Source organism: Amaranthus tricolor, chromosome 2 (assembly GCF_026212465.1).
Source record: "Amaranthus tricolor cultivar Red isolate AtriRed21 chromosome 2, ASM2621246v1, whole genome shotgun sequence".
In the NCBI taxonomy this organism is placed as follows: Eukaryota; Viridiplantae; Streptophyta; class Magnoliopsida; order Caryophyllales; family Amaranthaceae; genus Amaranthus; species Amaranthus tricolor.
This window is the reverse complement of record NC_080048.1, coordinates 36,874,085-36,897,861: the sequence shown is the minus strand read 5'-3', so window position 1 is coordinate 36,897,861 and position 23,777 is coordinate 36,874,085. Positions and strand designations below refer to the sequence as shown.

Genomic DNA, 23,777 nt, shown 5'->3' with positions numbered 1-23,777 from the left:
TTAGTCATGACTTATCATTTGATAGTTTTTCCCAATTAGTAATTAGTCCTTACCTTGTGCTACCGACCCCACAATGTAACAACGCAAATACTTGTGAGAGACCATTTTCTGATCAGGTCGACCCATAAAGAAAAATATAGAATAAGAGTAGGCAATAAGTTGATTGGGCCTAAGAGACAGTCTCTTCTCAGGAGACTGATTGATGTAACAAAGGTGTTCTATGATTCATAAGAGCCTTAGAAGTCAAGGGGCCAAATAAACATGGGAAAATCCACGTGGTAACATCGAACTTTTATGAAACGCCAATGGTAGCACTTTCGTAAAATTTTTCTACATGGTAGCATCCAGTTTATACACTATCTAACTGCCGTAGCATTTTCCGTTGAATTCTTGTCGATTTCCATTTAATACACCATTTTGACGTTTCTACGAGTTGGTTGTTGTCTATATAATTTGCCCTAAACCATTTTTATACTCTCAAATACACTCTCAAAAGTAGTAACAATTTTGTTTTCATAATGTTTAATTCACCTTTTGTCATTTTGAATGAAAACAAAATTGTTACCACATTTGAGAGCGTTGATGAATTAAACGTCGAAATGGTAAATTAAACATTTGAGAGCATAAAAATGGTTGAAGGCAAATTATAAAGGCAACAACCAACACTTTAATAAGGGTACAAACATCAAAATGGTAAATTAAACGGGAACTGATAAGAATTTAACAGAAAAATGTTACGACAGTTAGATAGTGCATAAATTGGATGCTACCATATGAAAAAATCTTACAAAAGTGCTACCATAGGCATTTCATGAAAGTTCGATGCTACCATGTGGAATTTCTCAATAAACATTTAAGTGGGCATAGGGTCAAACAATACTATGCATGTTGAAAAAGACATTTTTTTATTAAGATCTCTCATCGTGAAACAGTTTAATATGGTCTAACCCAAATTTAGTTTTAAAAAACTTGATAAAAACAAATTTTCATTTAAATTTTTTCTTAAAAAAAACACTAATTGGACTACTTATACGAATCCATCTTATCGTAAAATGATCTAATACAAGACGTGCTTATTGAAGATATGGATGGCATCATTCAAATTATTAGGACCTGACGGCTGACCGTGACGATGCGGGAGGCAACTCATATATTTAGTTAGGTATTATTCTTTTATTTTTATTAGATATTTTTCTCTTGGTTTGCTTGTTTGTTTGTGTGAGAGCAATTTTTTTAATAAAAAATGAAGCAGCCAAAATATGCAACATAGGAAAAGGCAACAAGTGATCGCCCTAAAAAACGATGACTCGCCGCAATATCCAAACCAAAGGGGATTTAGATCCATTAATGCAAATCGAATTCACGATTGATTGTCATCCCTACTTGAAACACCCACATTGAGGTACTCTTGTACACAAATCAGGCACCAAAATTGAATTAATTTGGTTGAGGTCACTTATAAACTGAAGCTGATAAATACAATATTTGTTCTTTACTAAATCTGGAAGAAAAACAAAAAATCATAAACTAAACTACAGCTGCTTTATCATATATTTTCCAATTAATTTCTCTTTCTATTGACTGCAATTATGCGTTTAAAATCAACTAAAGCTACGCACAAAAAAGGAATGGGGGTAAGACATTTTCTAAGCCCTACTGTGATACATATTGCACAAATGGAATGGAGGAAAAAGAATTTACACAAGAATGGACGGTGCCAAGGCAGGCAGCAACAATGGCTCAGCTACGGGAGACAGGCTCCCAACTGATAATTAGAACAAGAGTTAAAAATTATCTGTCTGGCTGGTCCGAAGTTCACCGATCCCACATGGCCTGGAATATGGCAGGTCGATTCTTCAACCAAATCACCATTTCCCGTTCAAGGGAAGAATTATTCAATACAGCATCTAACATAGGACTACCAAAAAATTTGGGAGAACCCTCGAACGACCATATCCTATCTTTCGGCCAAGGCCTTTGAGGCAGCTTTTCCTGTTCAAAATAAAATATCAGCCTGAGTGGTGGACATAAACAAATCTTTATATAGAAACTTTGCGAGCAAGAAAACAAGTTTGACAACAAAATTAGCTTCAACCAGATTTTCTACAACTGGTCATTCCTATTATATGATTATATCCCGCAACCCAATATACCCTTTTGGAAACAGTATTTTCACGTAAAAAAAAGTAACTCGCAACCTAAAGCACAAGCATACTTACCATTCGCGCAAGCATAAATCTTACGGTCCTTGGACCATACACACGCTGCTTTGATAGCTTTTGAACCTTGGCATAAAAGGAACTCATATCAGGCAAAGACAAGCAGCCCCTGCTTGCTCGAACAAGCACACGATCTGGGTCAGTGTTAGCTTGGTTGTGCCAATAAATCAGCTGTCCTAAACAGTAGTTTTCACCATAAGTTTTACAATACTCTGTCACTCCTGAGAGTTTATCAGCACACTTGGGTCCAAGATCAAGAGGGCTAATGTAGACAGGAGGTGAAGTCACAGACTTGTATTCCTGCAAAGTGGAGGAAAATTGTGTATTCCCACAAGAATCAGGTCATCGTTGTTTCAAAAGGTTTCAAATAAATTTGTAGCAACAAAAATTTAAACTCACCCTAATTTTAAAAAAACATTTTGTGTAAGCATATAAGTGGATCATGTCAGCAGCAGCATCATGTCTGCTCTTGTATGTACAAGGAAGATTGCGAACCTCATCCCTCAACCTTTGAAATAATTTTATATGTCAGAACACAGAATAAAAAGTTCCAAAGTATGACGACATTTTGCTCAAGATTTACCATAATAGAGATTTTCTGAGGTCTTTCTCAAAATTTCCAGAATGAGATGGGTCCTGAGCACGGATTTTTAATTTAAGATCTTGTAGCATATGATCATCAATATGTGGGGCTATGCATTCAAGAAGTTGATGAACCAATGAACCTTCACCATTCCACAAAACAGACACCATCTCCTCAGGACTAAGCTTCTGCAGTGGTGGAGGAGCTTCCTTTGGATTTCCAAATACACATCTTAAGACATACCTAACCTGCAAGTACATTAGATAGCATATTAGATGCTTCTCAAAAACTATAATGATAACAATAACAATGTCTAAGCCTAAATTCAAAAATTCAGCTACCAAAACAATTCAAAGTGAGAGATCGGTAACTAAGATTATCTTTATACAACGGTTACCTAGCATTTAACCTACAAAAATATTAACTCAAATCATCATCATTCTCCTCCATCATCATAACAAATGTCATGCTGCTGCACATCCCAATTTTTCATGTCATTTTTCATCATTCATATTCGGCATCTCTTTCTTTTCTAATCAGAAGACAAAAACCCAGCCCTAGATAACGTTCATATGAACCAAGAAGAGACGAACAAATATTATGCCTTCTTACAAAATCAAAATGAACGGGGCAGGGAATCAGATAGTCTAGATAGATAGATACAGAAATCTCACACATTCTTAGAAGACAGGTACCTCATTGAAAAATATCAAAAAAATTTGTCAAATGACGTCATGATACAAATGCGTAAAATGTTACCCCAACCTTTTTCTACAAGTCGACCAATGACATCAAAAAGTAAAACAAACAGAGGTGAAAGGTAAAAGAACAGCTGCAGTCTGGGCAAGCAAGCTGTTGGATATATATATATATATATATATATATATATATATGTCAACTGAAAAAACTGAAAGCATAAGGCGCATGCTGTGCACAGAGTCCAATTTGGACTGACCAAAAAATTGGTCTGAAAATTTTCCAGACCAGACTGAACCATTCAAATCGCCAAACCAAACCAGACCAAACCATTAACTTTCGGGTCTGGACTGCGAATTTTTCGTTTTTATATTTCTTCCCTAAATTAATATATGTGTTAACAAATACTTCGCACCTACAATCACCAAATATAATTTGTAATCAGTTGATTGCATCTATATCATTCAAATATATATATTACTATTAAATAACTACATCTCAAAATATATAGGTCAAAAACTTGGTTTATGGTCATAGCACGGTTTTGCGGTCTACTTTGGTTTGAAAAATAAAAATCCAAAATCGGACCGGAAACCGTTATTTTTTGAAAACCGTACCAAACCGTTTAGACCGTAGACCAAACTTTGTTTAGCCTTACTCATGCATATAAAAGGACTGAATAATTTAAGCATGTAAATTAATGATGGCATGCATTACTACCAATGGAATACCTTGCATTAAACCAGTAGTAATCCATCACCATACGTTAAAAAAATCAAATACGCGGGTTCACAAGAAGACATGAATTTGAAATTTACGGCACAAACCTTATCCAGTGTAAGAGCCAAATTTTGAAGTCTTTGATTGTAGACTCCTTCAGCCTGTCACATTCGAAAACATAAAGAATAGCCCACCATACAGCAAAAAGTTGATCCTGCTATATCAAGAAATAATGTGAAATAAGCTAAAACTGAACAGACTTACCTGTACTTCAGCATCAGTTTTCTCCATCTCAAGAGATATTTCTGCAGAATATTTTTTCTTCTCTTCCAAATTATGCCTCAATATCTCTTCAGGCAGCTTTGTTCTCTCAAAATTTATGAATCGTACCTACAACCAAATGAAAATAAAAGATATTGAGAACATATAGTGGACAAACAAGCTTGGCACTACCAAAAAAGACAGTAAAAGATTAAATACCAAGCGAGCTGAATAAGCAATAAGCCAGTCAGGCAAACCACCCAACAAGCATTGACCTAAGCCAGCCCTTCCTAAATCGATATAATCCTCTTCAGACACCCAGTTCAATTCACATGCCTCCAGAAGCAAGCGATGCTTATCCAACAATCCGTGCCATTCCTTTAGAACCTGATAAACATCATACAACAGTCAATAGATGCAACTACGAAGGACTTCAAGATACTAGAGATTAAACAGTACTCAGTAAACATAATTAACACAGTTTTCTGAAAAAATGAGGCTCTATACGAGGTAAAAATCAATTGAAATATACACTTCATCCCCCCAACACCCCCCACAAAAAAATTACTAAATGAATTTTTTTTATCAAAGTTGAGCATTAATTTAACAAAACTTCTACAATTATCTTGAAAATAACACTGTTAATTTACTAAAACATCAACTCTCAATAATAGTATTTGATAAACGTCTAATATATTAATCATTCAAATGGGCAGTTGGTGAAACTTCATTAGGATAAGTAGGGGCGCAAAGCCCCTCTTAACTTTTAGAGTTGGATACAGAAATTGGCACATTTGGTGGATGTGCTACAGTGCTAGTGTTTGAGATACATAGTTTGAGGCCTTCTATAAACCATTCTGCTGTTTTTAGTCTAGCAATATCCAAATTTTCACATAAAAATTGGCCATTCTCAAAATATGTGATCGGGTTTTCCACTGGAAACTGGTAGTAGTACATAAAAAAAATGAAATTCAGAAAAATACTATTTACACAATGAACTAGTTCATTAACAGTTTCAAGTATTATACCTTTTGGAAAGCTCCTTCACCTGTTAGATTCAAATAGCTTCCACGACAAACTTGACTACCACACAAACAAACAGAGGCTTCATACTCCTCCTTGCTCTGTGGAAGAGATCAAAGTCATCATTCAGTAAGAAAATTTGAAGAACCAGAGGCAAGCAATGAGGAAGGAAACAAAAATACCTCAGTCACCGAATTATAGTCAAAAGTGATTTCTTCCCCAAATTCAATTGGACGAACAGAATAGATACCGATCTGATACTGGCCGCTTACAGCAGTAACTCTGCAATTCAAACATCAGAAAAATTATAGAAACATGGTCAAACACTGTTATCAACAAAACACAACAAATGGATACATAAAAAGAGGTCCATGTCATGTATCCCATCAACTTGGGCCGCGAATGACCCACAATTCGGATTGAACGGCTTGGATCACGATTTGATCGTCAAACCTTTGGTCCTGGTTAAACCGTCCTTAAAAGAGATGATTCCCGACGAGTGGCGGACCCAGGACTCAAACTCAGTGAGCACAATCGATAAAATAATAATTTAATGAAAAAAATCATAAATACAAAAAAAAAACAATGTTTTCAATTTAATCCTATAAATAATATTTTATATTCTGTTCGTGGATGTACGTCATTAAAATTTAGAAGCATTTAATGATTTCATAATTTATCAATGGTTTAGTGTAGTTCAGTTTGTAAGCAAATGCATACAATTTTAATGAGTGCACACAGGTCCTGGGTTCAAATCCTGTTATTTGCAAAATTTTAATTTTTAAAAAAAATGTCAGTGAGGTCACTTGCGAGTGCCGGAGCCTACTAGGTCCGCTGATGATGACGTAAGAAAAAAAAAGGCATGTAAAGATTAACAGTCACTAATCCATCACCCTTTGCTCCATCACAAACTTTACAACCACCACAAAAACCCCGACTATCAGAACCTTGGTCAAAAGGATATATTCCTTAGCTGACGTTCGAGCATGCTATCTATACCTAGGCGTTGCATAAAGTCCCTGTTTTTAAACTACATGTCTAGGAAATATAAACCACAATCAATAACACGTTAGAAAGCTATGTTAGTGAAAACAAAAGCTATGTTCAGTTCAACATCATAATTTAACAAAAGTATTTACCTATGAAGGTACCAAGAGAAACTAACATGTATATCTGACATAATGAGAATAAAAATACCTAATCAAGCAACAAATAGACCATGGGCATTTATAAATTTATAAAGCAAAAATGAAAAGAGCATGCGTATTCCTTGCAGCACAAAAGATATTGAATAAAATACTCACTTTGCTTCACAATTAGGTCGACAAGAATGGCAAATTCGACTTGCATAATTTGCTTTATGCATTGCATCAACGACAACTAAATCGTAGCCATCAGCATCACCCTGCAAATAATGACCTAAAGTCAGAATACAAATGATAGAGATTGTTGAAATCTCAACACAAAAGATATACAAGAGTCATTATTCATATAGATTCAAACAGAAGAAAAGACCTTTGGCCTCTCAAGATATATGTTGTAAAACTCAGGGGCAGGTTCTTTACTATCCTTCTGCAAAGAACGGATTCCATCTTGCTTCTCAAACCATTTCCAAGCAGGGTAAACCTGCAAGTGTTCCCAAACACGTAACTGAAGCAAATGTTTTAACAATCAAAACTAATCTCACAAGACATTGAATATACTAACATATTGACTATGTTAGTAGAACTCTTCATTGTAACTGAAATACTCGTGTCGGATCTTAGACACACGGACATTTGACTCATTGACACTTTGTTTTGAACCAAAATCATGAAGTGTTTATACAAAATTGCCAAGTCAAACACTATATACTCAAGTAGATCACAATTAACAGTGGTATAGCATATTAAATTGAACTAACAATCAAGCAAGAGCACAAAAACCACTAAAAATAACTATAAAAATTTAAGAAGAGAATCCATACAGTCTTTTCACTTGCTTATCATGACACTCCTCAGAAGGTTCTATCTTTTTTTAGGCTAATTCATTCAGGTACAACCCAGAAGGTGGAAGCTTTCACATAAAACATATGTTGGTCAGGGCCACCAATAGTGATAATTTTGCAAATTGATGATCAGAGCCTTATGGAACTATATTTCCCTAACACAGTATCTGTGTATACAATATTCCGAAAAGCTAGTCCTCTTTTTTAAGGCACAAAAGTGGTTTGTTCCTATACACTACCACCATCGAGGTGCTCAAAGGTGTAGGACGCGAGTATGAATCCAAGTGTTGGACTCGTGAAATAAAAGAATTCAAACTCAAGGACACATTTTAGGAAAGTCTGATTTTCAAATTTGAACTTGGGGACATGCATACACCCAAAATAACAAAAAAAATTAAGGTAATAAAATTTTCGTTTGAAGGTACAATGAACAAATATATTAATATAGTTTTGAAAGGCCTAACTAACAATTTACACAATAAATATAATCCAAAGCAAGAAGTCCATAGTCTAAAACTCAAAGTAAAGTTTGAAGTGCACAATAATATCAAGCATCTTAAATTAAAAGAAATCAACAATAGTCTAGATATTATTAATTTCATGAAAAAAACATAAAAGAGAAGTTTTCTTTTACCTTTGAAATCTAAAAGAAGTGAAATGAGAGTCTAAAAGCTTCTTATTTCAACAATTATAGTTAATATTACATACATACAGACATACATACTTACACACACACGCGCACACACACACATATATATAAAAGCTTGGCCTGCCCATACTATGAACTTTTATTGAAAAAGCTATCCAAGCCAGCTAATTTTTCGAGCCGGGTGGGCCGAGCTTGGCGGGCAACCCGTCACAGAGTCCAAAAATGTCCTTTTACAGACTAACAAAATAAAATGTAAAAAAAAAAATTTAAGAATGAGTTTATAAAAGGCAAAATTTCTAAAATAAATGCATGGTGGGGCAACTCTTAAAAGATCATATAGAGGTGGGATTCTTAAAATCAATTTTCATCTTTAGGGATAAAAATTTATATACTATCAGACAGTGAGTAATCCATTACCAAAAGGCAAAAAGAAGAGACAAAAGAAGTAAACTCGGCATCCCCAAGTCCACTATCCAACAGCCATCACTGATTTTCTTGCATGAAAAAACATATAGCAAAACCAAGATCTTCATTATTTTGGTTGAATCAAGCGCAATTGTTCATCTAGGATTTTGGCAAATCTGTTTCTCCCCTCCGAACTCCCAAGTCCAACTGATATACCTCGTAACCACTAGGGGCATATCCCCAAGGTAAATGCCAAGTTGGAGCAACACATAACATTTTCTAGTGCAAACAAAAAACCCATTACTGGGAGAAATGTTGTGGCAAGTGGATGTAGGTAATAGGTTGAATTGTTGAAAAATATACTTTATATTACAGAAATCAATCATCATGCTCAGCTACTCTTCGGATGTTAACCCTCAAATAAGATACTACTACCTAATGTAAATGTATGAAAACTTGGCACTAAAGTAGTTTGTCTTCATATTTCATAGATCTTGACAATGTAAAGCATGATTAGGATATTGTATCCTTGTTCATTACCCATAGTTTATCTAATAAAATAAACCTAGAAAAATAATAAGAGCTATGTCATGAGGATGTAGATTAGCGAAAATAAAATTCAGCCTTTAAAGACAGATTTCTTCTATAATGATCATATTGCAGCAAAAGCCAAAGTCGATATACAAAAAAAGGACTTTTTGCCATTGTATTTATCTATTATATTCCATAGCAAGCAATTGAGATATTTTACAATGAAAAAATCAAAGCATAAGATTAAAACAAGTAGACCGCATTGAGGGTTGCAAAAATAATAATGGCTAACTTAGTAAAATAGTATGAATATGTACACCATACCTCTCCCAGAAATTCAACGACAAAATCATCCACAGGGAAACCACCTTGTTTGTCACATACAACACCAAGCCCCTGACCAACAATTCAGCACAAGAACAAATTTTCCAATATGTGAGAAAAAAATACAAAATATATTAAAAAATAATAAATGAAGATGAAGCACCCAGATATTAGACAAAGTACCTTTCTATAAGCAACATAATTATCCTCAGGGCGGCCATTGATGGCTTGGAGAATAGCCTCACACAACTTCAACGTTCTAGTATTATTATCTTGCTTAGCTGATCCTAGAATTTCCTCTATGACAGGTTTTAATGAGTATGTCATGGGTGTGTCTCCACCACCAGTATACTGCCTAACTTGTTTATTCAGTATCCTAAGGATCACATCTTCAATAAAAATATGTTTTTCTGTAAGAGGCCAATCAACATCCTCAAGCATCGAGTCAAGAAGAAGATTGTGTGTGTAAGGATCAATGCCATAAACCTCTTGTTCTATGACCTCCTGTCCAAGTTGTTTCCTTGGTTTAAATTCTTTGACTTCAGGAATCTCCATATCCACCTCCTCAGTTCCATTCTTCTGAGCTTTGACTTTATCCTCGTAATCTTCAGGCAACGAAACCTTCATCTTCCGATGCACTTCAACCTCATCAGCTACAATAACATATTCATCAATAACTTCATATTTCCGTGTCACAGGAGGCACAAGGCTGACCTTCGTCATACGAGCACCCCACTCACGGTCCTCTGGGGTCATATCAAAAGTCTCATCGGCAGTGAAGTAAGCCTCTTTTTCCTCAAAAGTAACCCCAGATCGGACATCTGAATCGCTATCAGTGTCTGAGACACTTCCAATATCACTTTCACTATCCTCTGACGATAACTCAAACTCATCAGATGATTCACCTTCCAAGTGTATTTTCATATTCATTCTTGACAGGTTCTTTTTCATCTCCCGATCAGATGAGTATTCCACATAATCAAAGTCCCCATTGATAAAAGATGAACCATTTGCCCGGCTCGTGTATTTCCTCTCCATGTGTGATTTAGATTTCCTGTACCCAGATGACACACTGGTTTCATCTCTTTGTTTTTTCATCATATCATCTCCATCAATAACAGTTTTAAAACTCTCATCAAGACGTGTTCCGAGTTTAATAAACTGTGGAATGACCTGCTCCATATCACCTCCATCACCTCGATTTTTCATTCTGTGTTAGCACAGTAAGACACTAACCAATTTAAAAAAGCAAACACAAATAAATTGCAAAACTTAGAAGTAACAACTTTTTGAAAGAGCCTTAGACAGTGTAAATAATACAATCACAAATTCAAAATACCAGTCAAACTTCATGAATTATAAGCAATATATATTCTACGGTCCGTCGATATGTAGGGTTAAAAGAGGTAACAAGCTACAAAGCTCACAATATGCAATCTACGCTTCCGTCTAGGCAGGGTACACGGTCGGATGTATGCAGCCTTTGCCCAGTCAGAAAGAGGCTGTTCAGTTGCGATGGCAGAAATCAAGCATATTGTTTATCAACTCCCAAAAGTCATCAGGAGAATTCACGTTTATCGGCTTATCCCCTCCCCAAAAAGATTCAAAGGCTGCATGCGCATTCCGCAACTGAAACCAGCATAGATGACAGATGAAATAGGATGCAGAAAACCTAGTACTAATGCACCCCTGTGCTTTCCCTGAGCTCTTTCCAGGAAACAAATCCACCATAATTACACTAGGCTAGGAAAGGCAAAAGTAATTCATGGCTGAGTCACTTTACTGTTAAAGTTGTGGCTCACAAAAAGGCAGATGTCACATAAAACCATGATGAATTGATGAAAAAGGGAGCAGCAAAAGGCTTGAAATAAGAACACAAAAAAGGACAGAAAGAGATTACTTTATGGCCTCCCTGCACATTTTAATGATATCTTGTTTAGCAACGCTCAAGCCACGGCGAGCATAATAACCACTCTTGATTCTGTTCTGAATTTCTGCAACCTACATAAAGAAAGATGAATGAGTCCATACGACACCAAGAGAAAGAGTACAAAATCCAAAAATAGCTCATACTAAACCTTGCGCACAAAAAAGTCTGATGTGTTCCCCTTCATAATATCCTTCAAGCGAAGCCCCAAAAATTCCTCCATCCTTCTGTATCCATTTCCAGCCTTCTTCATTGCCAAATGCCTCATGCGAGCATCACGAGCTAGGACTGAAGCAGACTTTCGAGTATCAGATAGTTTTGTACGCTTGTATAGATTCTGCCTGAATGCTTGATTAGCTGCACCTCTTTTCTCCACCATATCAAAATAATCTTTGAGCCCACTAGACTCATCCATATAACTCCCATGAACAGACTTGGAAACTGATGAAGATTGCTCAGACATCTGCTTCCAACTCCGCATCTTCCAGTTTGACTCCTCAACAATTATAGTCCTTTTAGAACTCCGCCCTTTGACCCAATTAACAAGTGGAAATTTGATCATTAACTCCTCAAGTTGACTACAGCCTCTAATGTCAACAGAGGATATAACACTAAAGGACTGAAGAATATCTTCAAGAACAGCACAAGTAACATTGGTACAACCATCTAAAACCAACACCTTGATCATTTGCTTATTGTAACCACTCTACATGAGGATAAGAAGGAACACAAGTATGAGAACTGAGGATGAAAAGAGATTACAAACAATCTAATGAAGTATAAAAATGATAGATAACATAAACTCACCATGACACTACGAATAACAGAGTCAGTACACTTAGAGCCCATAGTTGACAAATCAATCCGTACACTCAAACTTTTGTAGAAAACCACAGCAGATCTCCAATGTTTGCAGGTTGAAGAAGCAAACACTAAGGATTTGACATCGGTTCTGAGAAAATGGAAGATGCGGGCCAAAATATGACCATCCAGTAGACCCCAACTCCCGACCTCAGTTTTGGAACAATCACTCTCTTGTTTGCAAAACGTAGCACTGCCACATAAGTCCTCAAATGAGGAATCCCTGTGATAAAGCAGTGGTAAGCCTTCGGCAACTTCAAAATCTTCTTCAGCTCCATCAGACACAGTGCAACATCTTTTTTTGACATGTGTGTCTTCCTCAAGAAACATGGATGCTTCATTCCCTGTATAAAGGCAAACAGAAGCATTACTCAACCAAGTGGATGCAAGTGACATGAAAGATTTCAGAAATGAGCATCAACATTAAAAACATACTTGTTTTACTTTTTATACTCTACCACTAACTAAGAAATTATTCTCAATGCCTTTTTCCAATCAGTATATGCTTGTAGTAAGAAAAGACAAAACATCTGGAAACAATTGTAACAATGTGCAAATTTGATAATCTTTACTCTTCAGTCAATCAATAAAACAACTTTTATTGCAACTGAAAAAATCCCATAACATTCCATTGGTCCATCTAGCACCATTAATATCATTACCAGATTAGAGAGGTGAAAACTTCCTAGACATCCAAGAAAATGTGTATATATGATTTCGTGGTTTTAAATGTGCACAATTGTATAGGTAAGCACCAAAGCGTCTCATCGAAGTGCCCCCAATAGAAAACGGGAGAAAATTCAAATATATTGGTATTAAAACTAGATCTTTATCGAAACCAGTCCAATCGTGTTAGTAACAGATCAGACGAGTTCAGGGTCAATAGTGACTACTACTATGGCTAATTGGGTCAAACCTAATTTAATTCCAATATTTTTCTAAAATTATTAGTTTTCCAGAAAATTATGTTGAAGACCAAGGTCTCACCAAATGCTCAGGGGTCAAATTTGAGTTATAAAAGCTACTTGAAACATTAACTGAGATCCTACTCTTGCTTTTTTCATTTCACTCTTATAATCCTTACTTCAAGCTAATTTTAGGTTCCTACTTCTTACCTACACTGCTACACAACTTGCAAGTATTTAATTGCATTATAGATTGAATGAAAACAAGATCTCAGGACAGTACTTTTAAAAGGAGTAAACAGAAAACAGTTACATGTCTAAGCAGACAAGATCAATATAGGTTAACTAAATGCCGGAAAGCATACCCATGGGAGACTTGAGAAGATTGATAGAACTTCTATGCTTCTCCAATTCCTTCCTTGGTTGTCTAGAAATCATCCATGGGTCTAAGAGCTCATTTATGGCAGCAGCAAACTCACGACTCTTATAGGATTTCATAACTAGTTCATGGAGCTTTCCTAAAGTATAGCCAATAAAATGGGGATGCAAGCTATGGAATGAACTAGAAATTGAACTTGTGTCATCATGCATAACAGGTGCTTCAAACGATTCACCAGGAACAGTATCTGCAATGTGTTTACTACTATTCACAGCAGCATTAATAACAGCTGTAACCGGAACCCAGATTTTGTCAATTTTGCGGAACACACTGCTTTGCTTCTTCAAATGACCTTCTTCCATTAATTTGGGCAGTGCGTAGCATGAAAACGGCCCATGTTCATGCCCCATGCCATCAAGGTAAAACCAGTCACCTAAGTGCAACTGTAAATCATTTGCAGTGCAAAGCCGGTCTTTGGGTTTATTGATAATACTATATTTCCAAGTTTCTCCAGCGTTTTGCTCCTTCAAGCTTTTAGAAAGATAACAATCTTCTGATGATGAACTTTTCATGTCATTGGACAGAGAGTAATGCTTTGCCGCCTTTAAAGAATATTTATCTTTCCCTCTTGATTTCAACCGAGAGTCGTGGGTAGACGAACCATTATCTGTAACAACACAAGCATTGATTCTAATCACTGGCATCATACTTCCTTTGACCCCTCTCACAGTGATAGATTTTGTTTGACCCAACTTATTGGCAATGCTTGAATCGTTCCTCTCATCAACCCAGGAAAATGCCCAAAGTGGAAGATCAAGCTTCTTGCTTTGAGAAGGGTAGTACAAGTCATCTTTTCTCTGCCAACGTGGATCCTCATAACCAGACTTTACCATCTGACAAAGAGGATACCCATCATTAAGAACTATTTTTTTCCTGTAGAATTTATCTAGCACAGCTTCTTCATTTCTTCGCCAGTCCCCGCCTTTGCAGGACCATCGACAAGAAAACCATTCAGTAAATTCACTTAAAAGACAAGAACATTCTTTGTCAAGGCTAGCAGTAGAGGTGGATTCAACAGCGTCCTTTATTGTAGCCTCTGGAACTCTTGACATGCCCTCCTCTTGACTCTGCTCAAGAGGCTCTCGACAGCATGAATGATCCAGCATAAAACCTGTAAGCAAGAAACACGTGATATCAGAACAATAATAATCATCCGCCACACTGCAGATAGTTCCGAGCAAAACTTTTACCCTGCATAAAATGTTCTGGAATCATCCAATTACTAGTCACGGAGAATAAAGGATCGTGACCAGCATCCGGGGGTTATCAAATAGCCAATTTGTCATCTCAAAATAATTGCATATGGCGGAGATTTTTGAGTGGTGACCAAAGGAACAAATCTCTTAAAGTATAAATTACAAGTAACAATTTCCTAAAATCTGAACTTGAAATTCAAGTAAAGAGTGCCATACATTTTTCAAAATGAAAATGAAATAGCATCAAGAAATAAAGTGAATAAACCAAGTACATTAGTTTTCTGCAATGTATGTCTTCTTAAAGCATTATATTAGAGAACCTCAGTTTATCATATAAGAGAAAAACATTTACATATGATGAGCAGATGATAGATGCATCACACAACCACTAAAAAGCAAGATTAGCATATCAGGCAACAACGGATGTGCAAGAAATCCCAACCTCAAAATTATCAGTTTCCCTTGACAGCTGAAAAGTATGACTGGAAAATACCAAAATCTATGTGATAATTACCAACATATTCCGCAACCCCCAACTCCCGACCAAATAAAACACAGACGCACAGCACAAAGTAGTTCATTCAACATCATGTTTAAACTTTGATTCACCAAGGGTGTATAACATGTCAAATACTCCCTTTGTCCCCTTGAGATTGCCACACATTCTATTTTAGTATATCCTTTAACTTAGCAACATTTCTTTTAGATAGTATCCCCATCACTTTAACTCTTATCCAGACACCATCTCTCTTCTCACTTTTAATATTACCCACACAATTTTAACCCTACCAATTTATTAATATTTGTGTCAATAGATGGTGTTGCATCTCTTAGGGACGGAGGGAATAAGTGCTTCTATACCAACAAAAGCTCATAATAGATAGTGAAGTCAAATTCGCAGGGAAAGCTATGGCCAACAAAAGGGTTTACAGAAATGGTGTTCTAGGTAGATACTAGGACTAGAACTCTACACAACAATGCCAAAGCTTTAAACCCAACAACACAGGAACAACTAAATGAACCAAAACTAATCAATGTGAAGATCATCCCTAACAATAATTACACTTTATTGGACTCTAACCATAGCTAAGATTTATTTGTGGTTGTCATACGACCAAATATCAACCTATATCAACCTAGAACATGAGATATTTCTTGAAGCGGCTTGAAATGCATTTTTGATAACCTTTACACTCAAATAACACGTTACGATGCAACCTTACATGAAACCAGACCATGACCTCGGCATACAATTAAAACAAATTGACATAGTCATAAGGCACACACGGAAACCCAAAAAAAAATTGAAACCTTACATAAAATCCAATCCATGAGAACAGACATAACAAAGGCAAGGAGAATTATAAAAATTGCAAGGTATTCGAATTAGACCTGTTAAAAACAACCTATCCCAAAACCTAAATAAATCATCCCAGATAAAATATTGGGTTTTAAAAAGTTTTTCTAACTCGAAAAAAATTAGGAAAAACCCTATCAAACACATCTTTGACCCAACCAACGTAAAATTTTATGGCTTTTAAATGATAAATATAATTTGTGAACCTTTTCTATCCAATTTAGTTATAGTATATTTTGCAGTGGATTTGAATATCATGTATATAGGTGGAATTGACTACAAATGAGTAATACTATAAAAAAAATTGGTAATTTACACATTTCAAAACTGTTACCAAAAAAAGTTGTATAATTTGAGCTTGAACAGAATAGAAGAAAAGTTGTATTCGATTCCTCGACCATGTAAGTCACCCAAACAGGAAATCGGTAAGCCTTATCAAACCCCAAAGAACTGGTCTACTTCTAAGGAGAGACACCACCAATATATGCAGTCTTACCCTTCTAATAACAACGATGCAGTTTCTTATTGATCCTTTATTGAACATGAAATGAACTAGAATCAATGCTAAAAATAAATATTCACAATTGTAGGTGTGCAATCCTATTAGACAAGTGAGGTGTGGCCAAATTTAAGTTCCCAAAATCAAAAGAGAGCGAATATAAAATTGTATGTTTGTCAGAAATTTCACAGTAAGCATTATGGGTTCACATCTCTCCGACTCCAAACAAGTTCTCTCCACACTACAGTACAGAAATACCTGAATTGTAAGATTTTACATTTCCAAAAATGGTTTCACAGCCAAGGTTTTCAGATGATTCTTAATTCAGCTACAGCCAAATTTTTTTGGCACTTCCATAAATTTCAAATTATAAGCAAACCAACAAATACACCTAGGGATGTTCTTGAAGTGTAATTTTTATTTGTATTATCATTGAGATCAAGTACAATGAAGAATGATAAAGATTTACTAATAACTAATGCCTCACTCACTCTCCTTTCTTACCACCCTATGTGCTGGCTAATTCACCATGGAAAAAAAGATAAGAAAACAAAAAAGAAGGTAGTCAAACTAATCCGCCTAAATACTATTTCACCAATCATGCAATTTTATAGAAGTGTTGTAACAAGACAAATATCAACTTCCCAAACACTTTAGCAAAAGGATGAATATTATCTACTTACATGTATTCTCATTTAATACACATGGCTGGAAATGCATTACAAAAAAAGACAACAATAATCTCAACTCTTGTCCTTGCAATCAAACAATCCTAACTATTGGTTATTCCAAAATAACCACAAGTATGTGCAATAATAAACCTGAATTGGATTTATTACAAGAGAAGAATTATAGTTGGGATTACACCCCATACGAGGAATAATTATTGAATGATCAATATTCGAGATTATTTTGAGTGAATGAATAATAGCTGGGATTATTAATATCTATTTTAACAATAGTTGGGATTATAATTATCTATTTAAATTGAAATCAGTCAAATCTCATATTATTCTTTTTTGGATTAAATATATCTAATTAAGTGTGGCAAGCAGCTTTGTCGTGTCAAATACTACATAATCGAAATTTGCTAGAATCTCCTATTACTCTTTTTTGGATTATATATATATATATATATATATATATAAGTAAACTACCCAATTTAATGAGCCTGATTTGTTTGTTTGTTTTTAATATTAAAATTTTTATTGCTTATATATAGTTAATTGTTATTTCATATAAAATATATGTATACTTGCATCATTCTTTGCGCCCAATTCTCTATTTTCAACCTGTTACATTATTATTATATGGATCATTACATTTTATTGGAAATTTTTGAACTTAATAATGATAGAATATACTTGGATCAATCTTCATATATCAATAGAATAGAAATGAAATTAAATTTATAACATTTGATACTAATATAATTGGCTATTATATTGACCATTTTCAAACAGCTTGTAAGTTTTAATTTAAAAATCATTTTTCTACAAAAATTCTACAAATAATGTGTATTGATACTTGTTAAAATCATCCAACTAAAAAAGTAGTCAAGTATTGTTGTAATACTATTTTTTGTTAAACAAAAAAAAAAGATTAACATAATAAACTCTGGTTAATATTAGAACAATAATTAAAAGATAAATCAGTTCATTTCTTACCATGGTCCACAATTTATTAACAAATTAAATCCAAGCAGAATATTAGGCGATTTTAGTTGTTTTAATGTATTTAGTTTTTTTACAAATGCCTTGCTGTATTAATTATTAGGACATGCTAGACATCTTCCTCTAAGAAAAATACGTTATTTGGCACTATGGCTCGGAATATGGCATATGTCATCTCCCAAGTCTCTAGTTAAACTATATGATATGTTAGGATATAATATGATTTTTAAAAATGTATTAATGTTTACAACTTCGTGCATTGCACGAGTTTCTATGCTAGTTATACTATAAACTCTAACCCACGTTTCTAATTAAGTTATATGATATCTTATGATAAAATATGATTTTTAAAAATATATTATCGTTTACAACTTAGTGCATTGCACGAGTTTATATACTAGTTATACTATATACTCTAACCCAAACAAAGATATATCAGTCAATTTCCACCAATACAAGGGGATGAAACAGAAACAAAAGAAATACTGCAGCAAGAAAAAACATAATTGTAAATACATAGTACCTTCTGAGATACCAAATCTCTCCCATTCAGACTGATCAAATGTCACCTTCAAAACTTCTGCAGAAAGATTTAATGGAAACAAAATAAGTATCTAGACATAGGAACTTATTTGCACAGCAAAAATAATAATAATAATAATGATGACACTACCATAATACTACTATGATAAATCAAAAACCACCTCAATGAGTCTGCTTAAAACAAATCATATTAAGTAAAATTTATTAATGAAACAATGCATACAAGTGAAGTAGCAATTGTCAATAGCCATGAGGCACTTAACGGACCATTTTACCTTATAAATTCGGATTCTGTGACTATTTTGTGTTAAGAGGTGATCTTCTTTGGCTTTCTATCTTTTTTATATTTTGACCTCATTTGTTGCTGAATTTCCCCATCTCAAAAACTAAAGAAGCGTTTTACGAACATAAAATGTGGCACGTCACAAAGGGGAAATTGGTACTTCGAAAGCCAATGGATATTTAAAGGGTTCTGGAAATTTCAAAAAAAAAAAAGGAATAATAAGAAAATTGTAATTCAAAAGCCCCATATTTAAGTTCTTTTTTTACAATCAAGGAAAAATTATTGATTTCGATTTTTAAAATGGCTTTCAAAACAATAATTAATGAAAGTGTACTTTTCAAATACTACTTGCAATACTAGCAAAAGAGATAATATACATATAGATGCTCACTTAAATCAAACACTAATATACAAAATTTTACCTCCAACTATCTGGAGTTCCCTTCCAGGTAAAATTGTAACGCCGTCTAAAAGAACACCAACTCTTTCATCAATGCCAAACTCATTAGCAGTCACACCTTGGGCAGAAGAATCCATGATCTCCATATCAACTTTTTCAACAGAATGCTCCGTATCTCCAACATCTTCCAGTACATTTCCAGGAGCCTCAGGTGGGTTCACCAGCTGCGTAACGGTGTCTGAAAAAACCATCGAAAAGTTGGTAGTGGCAGCTGGTGATGCTGCATTTTCAACTGTCATCCACCTGTCACCATCAGAATGCTTGACAAGGTGATCAGACATAAGTATTCCTTCAACTACAAGTGATTTCAAATCACATAATTTAGAAGGACCACGCTCTTCTCCAAGGTGATCAAGGTAGTACCACTTCCCGGGGTTTATACTAGTCATGCAGGGAACATGGGGCGGTGTGTCACTTATATCCATGTCTTCTTCCATCGATGGAATTTCTTCATCAACGGCATTAACCTGTGAAGGTTGTTCCTTGTCATCCAAGCAAACACCTTGACCCTCATCTTTCACATGAGTTTCGTCAGAAATACTTCTGACAACCATGTCATTCTGCGTACCACTTACATTCAATTGGTCTTTGACCGAAACTGTTAAATCCTTATCATTAAGGATGTTAACGGTAGGCTGTTCCTCATGTACCCTATCATTCTGCTTAGTCTCACTAACTTCACTCCTACTCGATTGACGGTGATTACATAGTCTACTGTGATCATGTGGGGATCCTGGGTAACTTGGAGACCTTTCCTTATAATCATGTATCTTAACACGGTCATTGGTAGACTTCTCCACATAGCTAGGACTTCGATTTCTTTTATCATTGCGATGACCACGAAAACATGGGGACCTCTCATGTCGTGCAGGAGTTCGGTCCCTATGATCATGATGCACGGCTCTCTCGCATGGAGGAGACCTGTCAGAGTAACTAGGACTACGCCTCTGTCTGTCATAACCTCCTCTTGTGGATGTACTATCAAATTGTCGCATTGACAACCTATCAGCAACAGCCCTTGATGAATTTGGATTTCTACATGACTTGGTATCAGTAGACTGACGTGAGTAACGCTCTGAACTTGAAAGCTTTCTGCTTTTTGAGCTAATGTAATCCCCATAATCATCATGATACCTGCCACTATTTTCTGAATAAGTGCCATGTCGCTTCAATCGAGCATTCGTAGAGTATTCTCTTGGTTGGCTCCTGCCATGACCATAATCATCCTTATCAGGTACGTCATTCAAGATTTTTGAGCTCAATTTCGAGTAGCTTCGTTCTTGATTGACTTCCCACCTTGCAGGCCTCTTCAAATGACGATGATTCCCACTTCTATTGAAGTCCCTAACTGGGGAGACATCCTCAGCTGAATACTTATGAGAAGACGGTGTAAAGTCACGTTCATACCTTCGTTCTCTGTCTCTATTTGAACCATATCGATGATCTCTACAGTAACCATACTCTTCCCTGATGTAATCTTCTTTATGCCACCTATCTGGAATAAATTCACCTTTCTCAACATCGCCTTTTGAGGCTCTCCATGAACCAAATTCAGCTTTATCATATTCTCCCTTCCTAAACTTGTCAGGCGTTCGATCTCCGTCCCTTTTGAAAGCAATGCCACCACTACGAAACCTCCCAGAGCTAAAATCTAGTCTCTCTGGTTCATATTTTCGCCATTCTCTACTACCTCTATCTAATCCATTTTCTTTCACCCACCTGTCAGAACCAGTAACAATCTCACCTTTTTCTTTAATAGACATCAATTCACCATTATCAGCCTCTTTTTTAATGGGAGATTTAAGAGTTCCCAATTCACCTTCTTCAACCTCATCTTTGGCATTTTCTACTACTACAAGTTCATCGCTGCTCTTAACCTTTTCTGAAACAACAACTGGTGTGGGCTCTTCCTTTTTGAAAAATGCATCTCTTCTGAGTTTCAGTCTCTTCGTTGCAGTTTTTTTAACAGGTTTGTTGTCCAATTTTACATTGCCATTGTTGTTGCTACTGCCGCCCCCGCCACCGCAAAATGACTCTGAACCAGGAAATTTGTCCATGATTGGCTGCAAAGGCACGCATGCAACACCTCCATCACCCATGGAAGTCCCAAGCTTTCCGCTTAAGTGTAATCCAGAAACCCTAAATGTCCCCTATTCCGGGGCTATCAATGCTCATAGTTCAATCTCAGCAATCTCGGATAATCTACAAACGCCAAAAACCGTCAATAAAAGAAAAGGTGAGAAGTCAACTATAAGACGAAAAGAATCACAATTCACAAATGTAACAACAAAAATTAGAAAAGAAATCAGTCGAGAAAACGAAAACCCTAATATCCCCAAATCTGGAAACCAAAAGAAATTAAAAGAACTTACAAGATAAATGAAGAACAAGGAAGAAGAATTGAAGAATGTAGATCCAAATAGAAATTGAAACCCTAAATCGCAGAGAATTTGATGTCTTCTATTCTCCGTTTCGCGCTCTGTTTCTCTCTCTTTCTTTCTCTCTCTTTTCTCTGTTTTATTTTTATGTTAAAAATGTCCCCGATCTTTGGCTCTCAGATCAAAATAAGGATATTAAAAATGTTTTTTCTTTATTTTTTGTTTTTAAAATATTCTTCTGTTCCGTGGCGGTACTTTTTATCTTAGTTTCTATTTTTGTTTTATTTATTTTGAAGCCCCTCGTCTTTAATAAAATTTTTATTTGAATTGTCTCAATGTGTCATTAGAAATAAAAGAAAGATAAAATCAAAAACAAATGCATTTAATATCATGTTGTAATACTAAAGTCGGTGTTTTAATTATAAAAGTTGGTATTTAAACCTAATCGAGTTGATGTTTTGACCTATCAAATTTGGTATTTTAAGCTATTTAGAGTTGGTGTTTTAACTTGTTAAACTGTTAATCTATTGACGTTGGTATAGTATCACATTGAAACTGGTATTTTAACCTATTAAAATTGGTTTTAAAACGTGTTTAAGTAGGTATTTTATGATGTGTAAGTTGGTATTTTAACTTGTTTAAGTTGTTATTTTAATTTAGTGAAATTAGTATTCTAACCTATTTGAGTTGGTGTTTTAACCTATTAAAATTAGTGTTTATTCTTTTTCGAGTGGTTTTTAAACTTATTAAAATGTTAACCTATTGAAGTTGGTATTTTAACCTATTGAAGTTAGTATTTTAAGATGTTAAAGTTGGTATTATAACCTGTTTAAGTTGGTGTTTTAATGCTGCTTAAGTTGGTATTTTTGACTTATTTAAGTTGGTGTTTTCACCTATTAAAGTTAGTATTTTAAAATTATTAAAGTTGGTATTCTAACCTAATGAAGTTAGAATGTTAATCTGTTAAAGTTGATATTTTAAAGTTTGTACTACAACAGGTTAAAACACTAACTTCAATAGATTAAAATACCAATTTCAACTTCAATAGGTTAAACACAATTCCAAACACCAACTTTAATAGCTAATTAAGTTGGTTCAATATTTTTGACACTACTACTCTCAAAACCATCAACATTCTTGATGGGATTTCTTTGGAATGTCTGGTTGATGATTTATCATCCATTAAACCTATAAGAGTACTTTTGTCTCGTGAAAGTGAAAAGAGAAAAATAGGTGTACGTTTAAAATAGATTCGATGATTTGAACTTTATCCGATTTTGTAACCGAACTCAATTTGACCCAATCTTAAAAATGATTTACAATTATGTAAAATACGACATAACCCAATTTCAAATTGAACCAAAACTCCTAACTTAAAATCTACGTAATTACTCGAATGAACACCTCTAGATACCACTAAGATAGTATGGTGGTCCTTGGAGTGGTGTTGAGGTCAAAGAAAAGAGTGAAGGTTAGACATATGAAAATGGAGGTCATATACGGGAGAGGGAAAGGTGGGGCATGAAAATGTGGGGGAGAGGGTAATTTTAATTAAATTAATAGTTTATGAAAAGTAAAATTAGTTAAAAATGACGTTTAAGATTGAATTAAATATTTTTTTTTTTGTAACATAAAGCAAATCTTTGCCTTAATAATGTTTTTTGGACCTTATTTCTCACCCTTACATCTATGAGATATTTATTTCTATTTTCTTTAGATCAAACCCATACATTTTAAATAACGGTTTTGTATTATATTTTTTTAGTAAATCGCTATACAAGATGACGGCTTAATCCAAACTATCATTTTATGAAAAAAGAAATCTAAGAGTAAACCCCATCTTAGATGGGGATTTACC

The 23,777-nt window shown here is 34.9% G+C and overlaps 1 protein-coding gene across 1 annotated transcript; it reads right to left on the bottom strand.

Moving 5' to 3' along the window:
- Positions 1 to 1,432: 1,432 nt before the first annotated feature.
- LOC130806867 (histone-lysine N-methyltransferase ATXR3-like) lies at positions 1,433 to 22,091 on the bottom strand. Its single transcript, XM_057672094.1, has 20 exons — positions 21,914 to 22,091; positions 19,504 to 21,743; positions 18,779 to 18,835; positions 13,457 to 14,641; positions 12,133 to 12,530; positions 11,477 to 12,031; positions 11,299 to 11,399; positions 9,582 to 10,608; positions 9,399 to 9,470; positions 7,018 to 7,128; positions 6,807 to 6,907; positions 5,685 to 5,784; positions 5,508 to 5,603; positions 4,699 to 4,866; positions 4,483 to 4,608; positions 4,326 to 4,379; positions 2,803 to 3,050; positions 2,619 to 2,727; positions 2,220 to 2,519; positions 1,433 to 1,992 (listed from the first exon to the last, which is right to left on the bottom strand). The coding sequence occupies exons 2-20, from the start codon at positions 21,638 to 21,640 to the stop codon at positions 1,816 to 1,818; spliced, it is 7,122 nt and encodes a 2,373-aa protein (XP_057528077.1). The 5' UTR covers positions 21,641 to 21,743; positions 21,914 to 22,091; the 3' UTR covers positions 1,433 to 1,815.
- Positions 22,092 to 23,777: the final 1,686 nt, after the last annotated feature.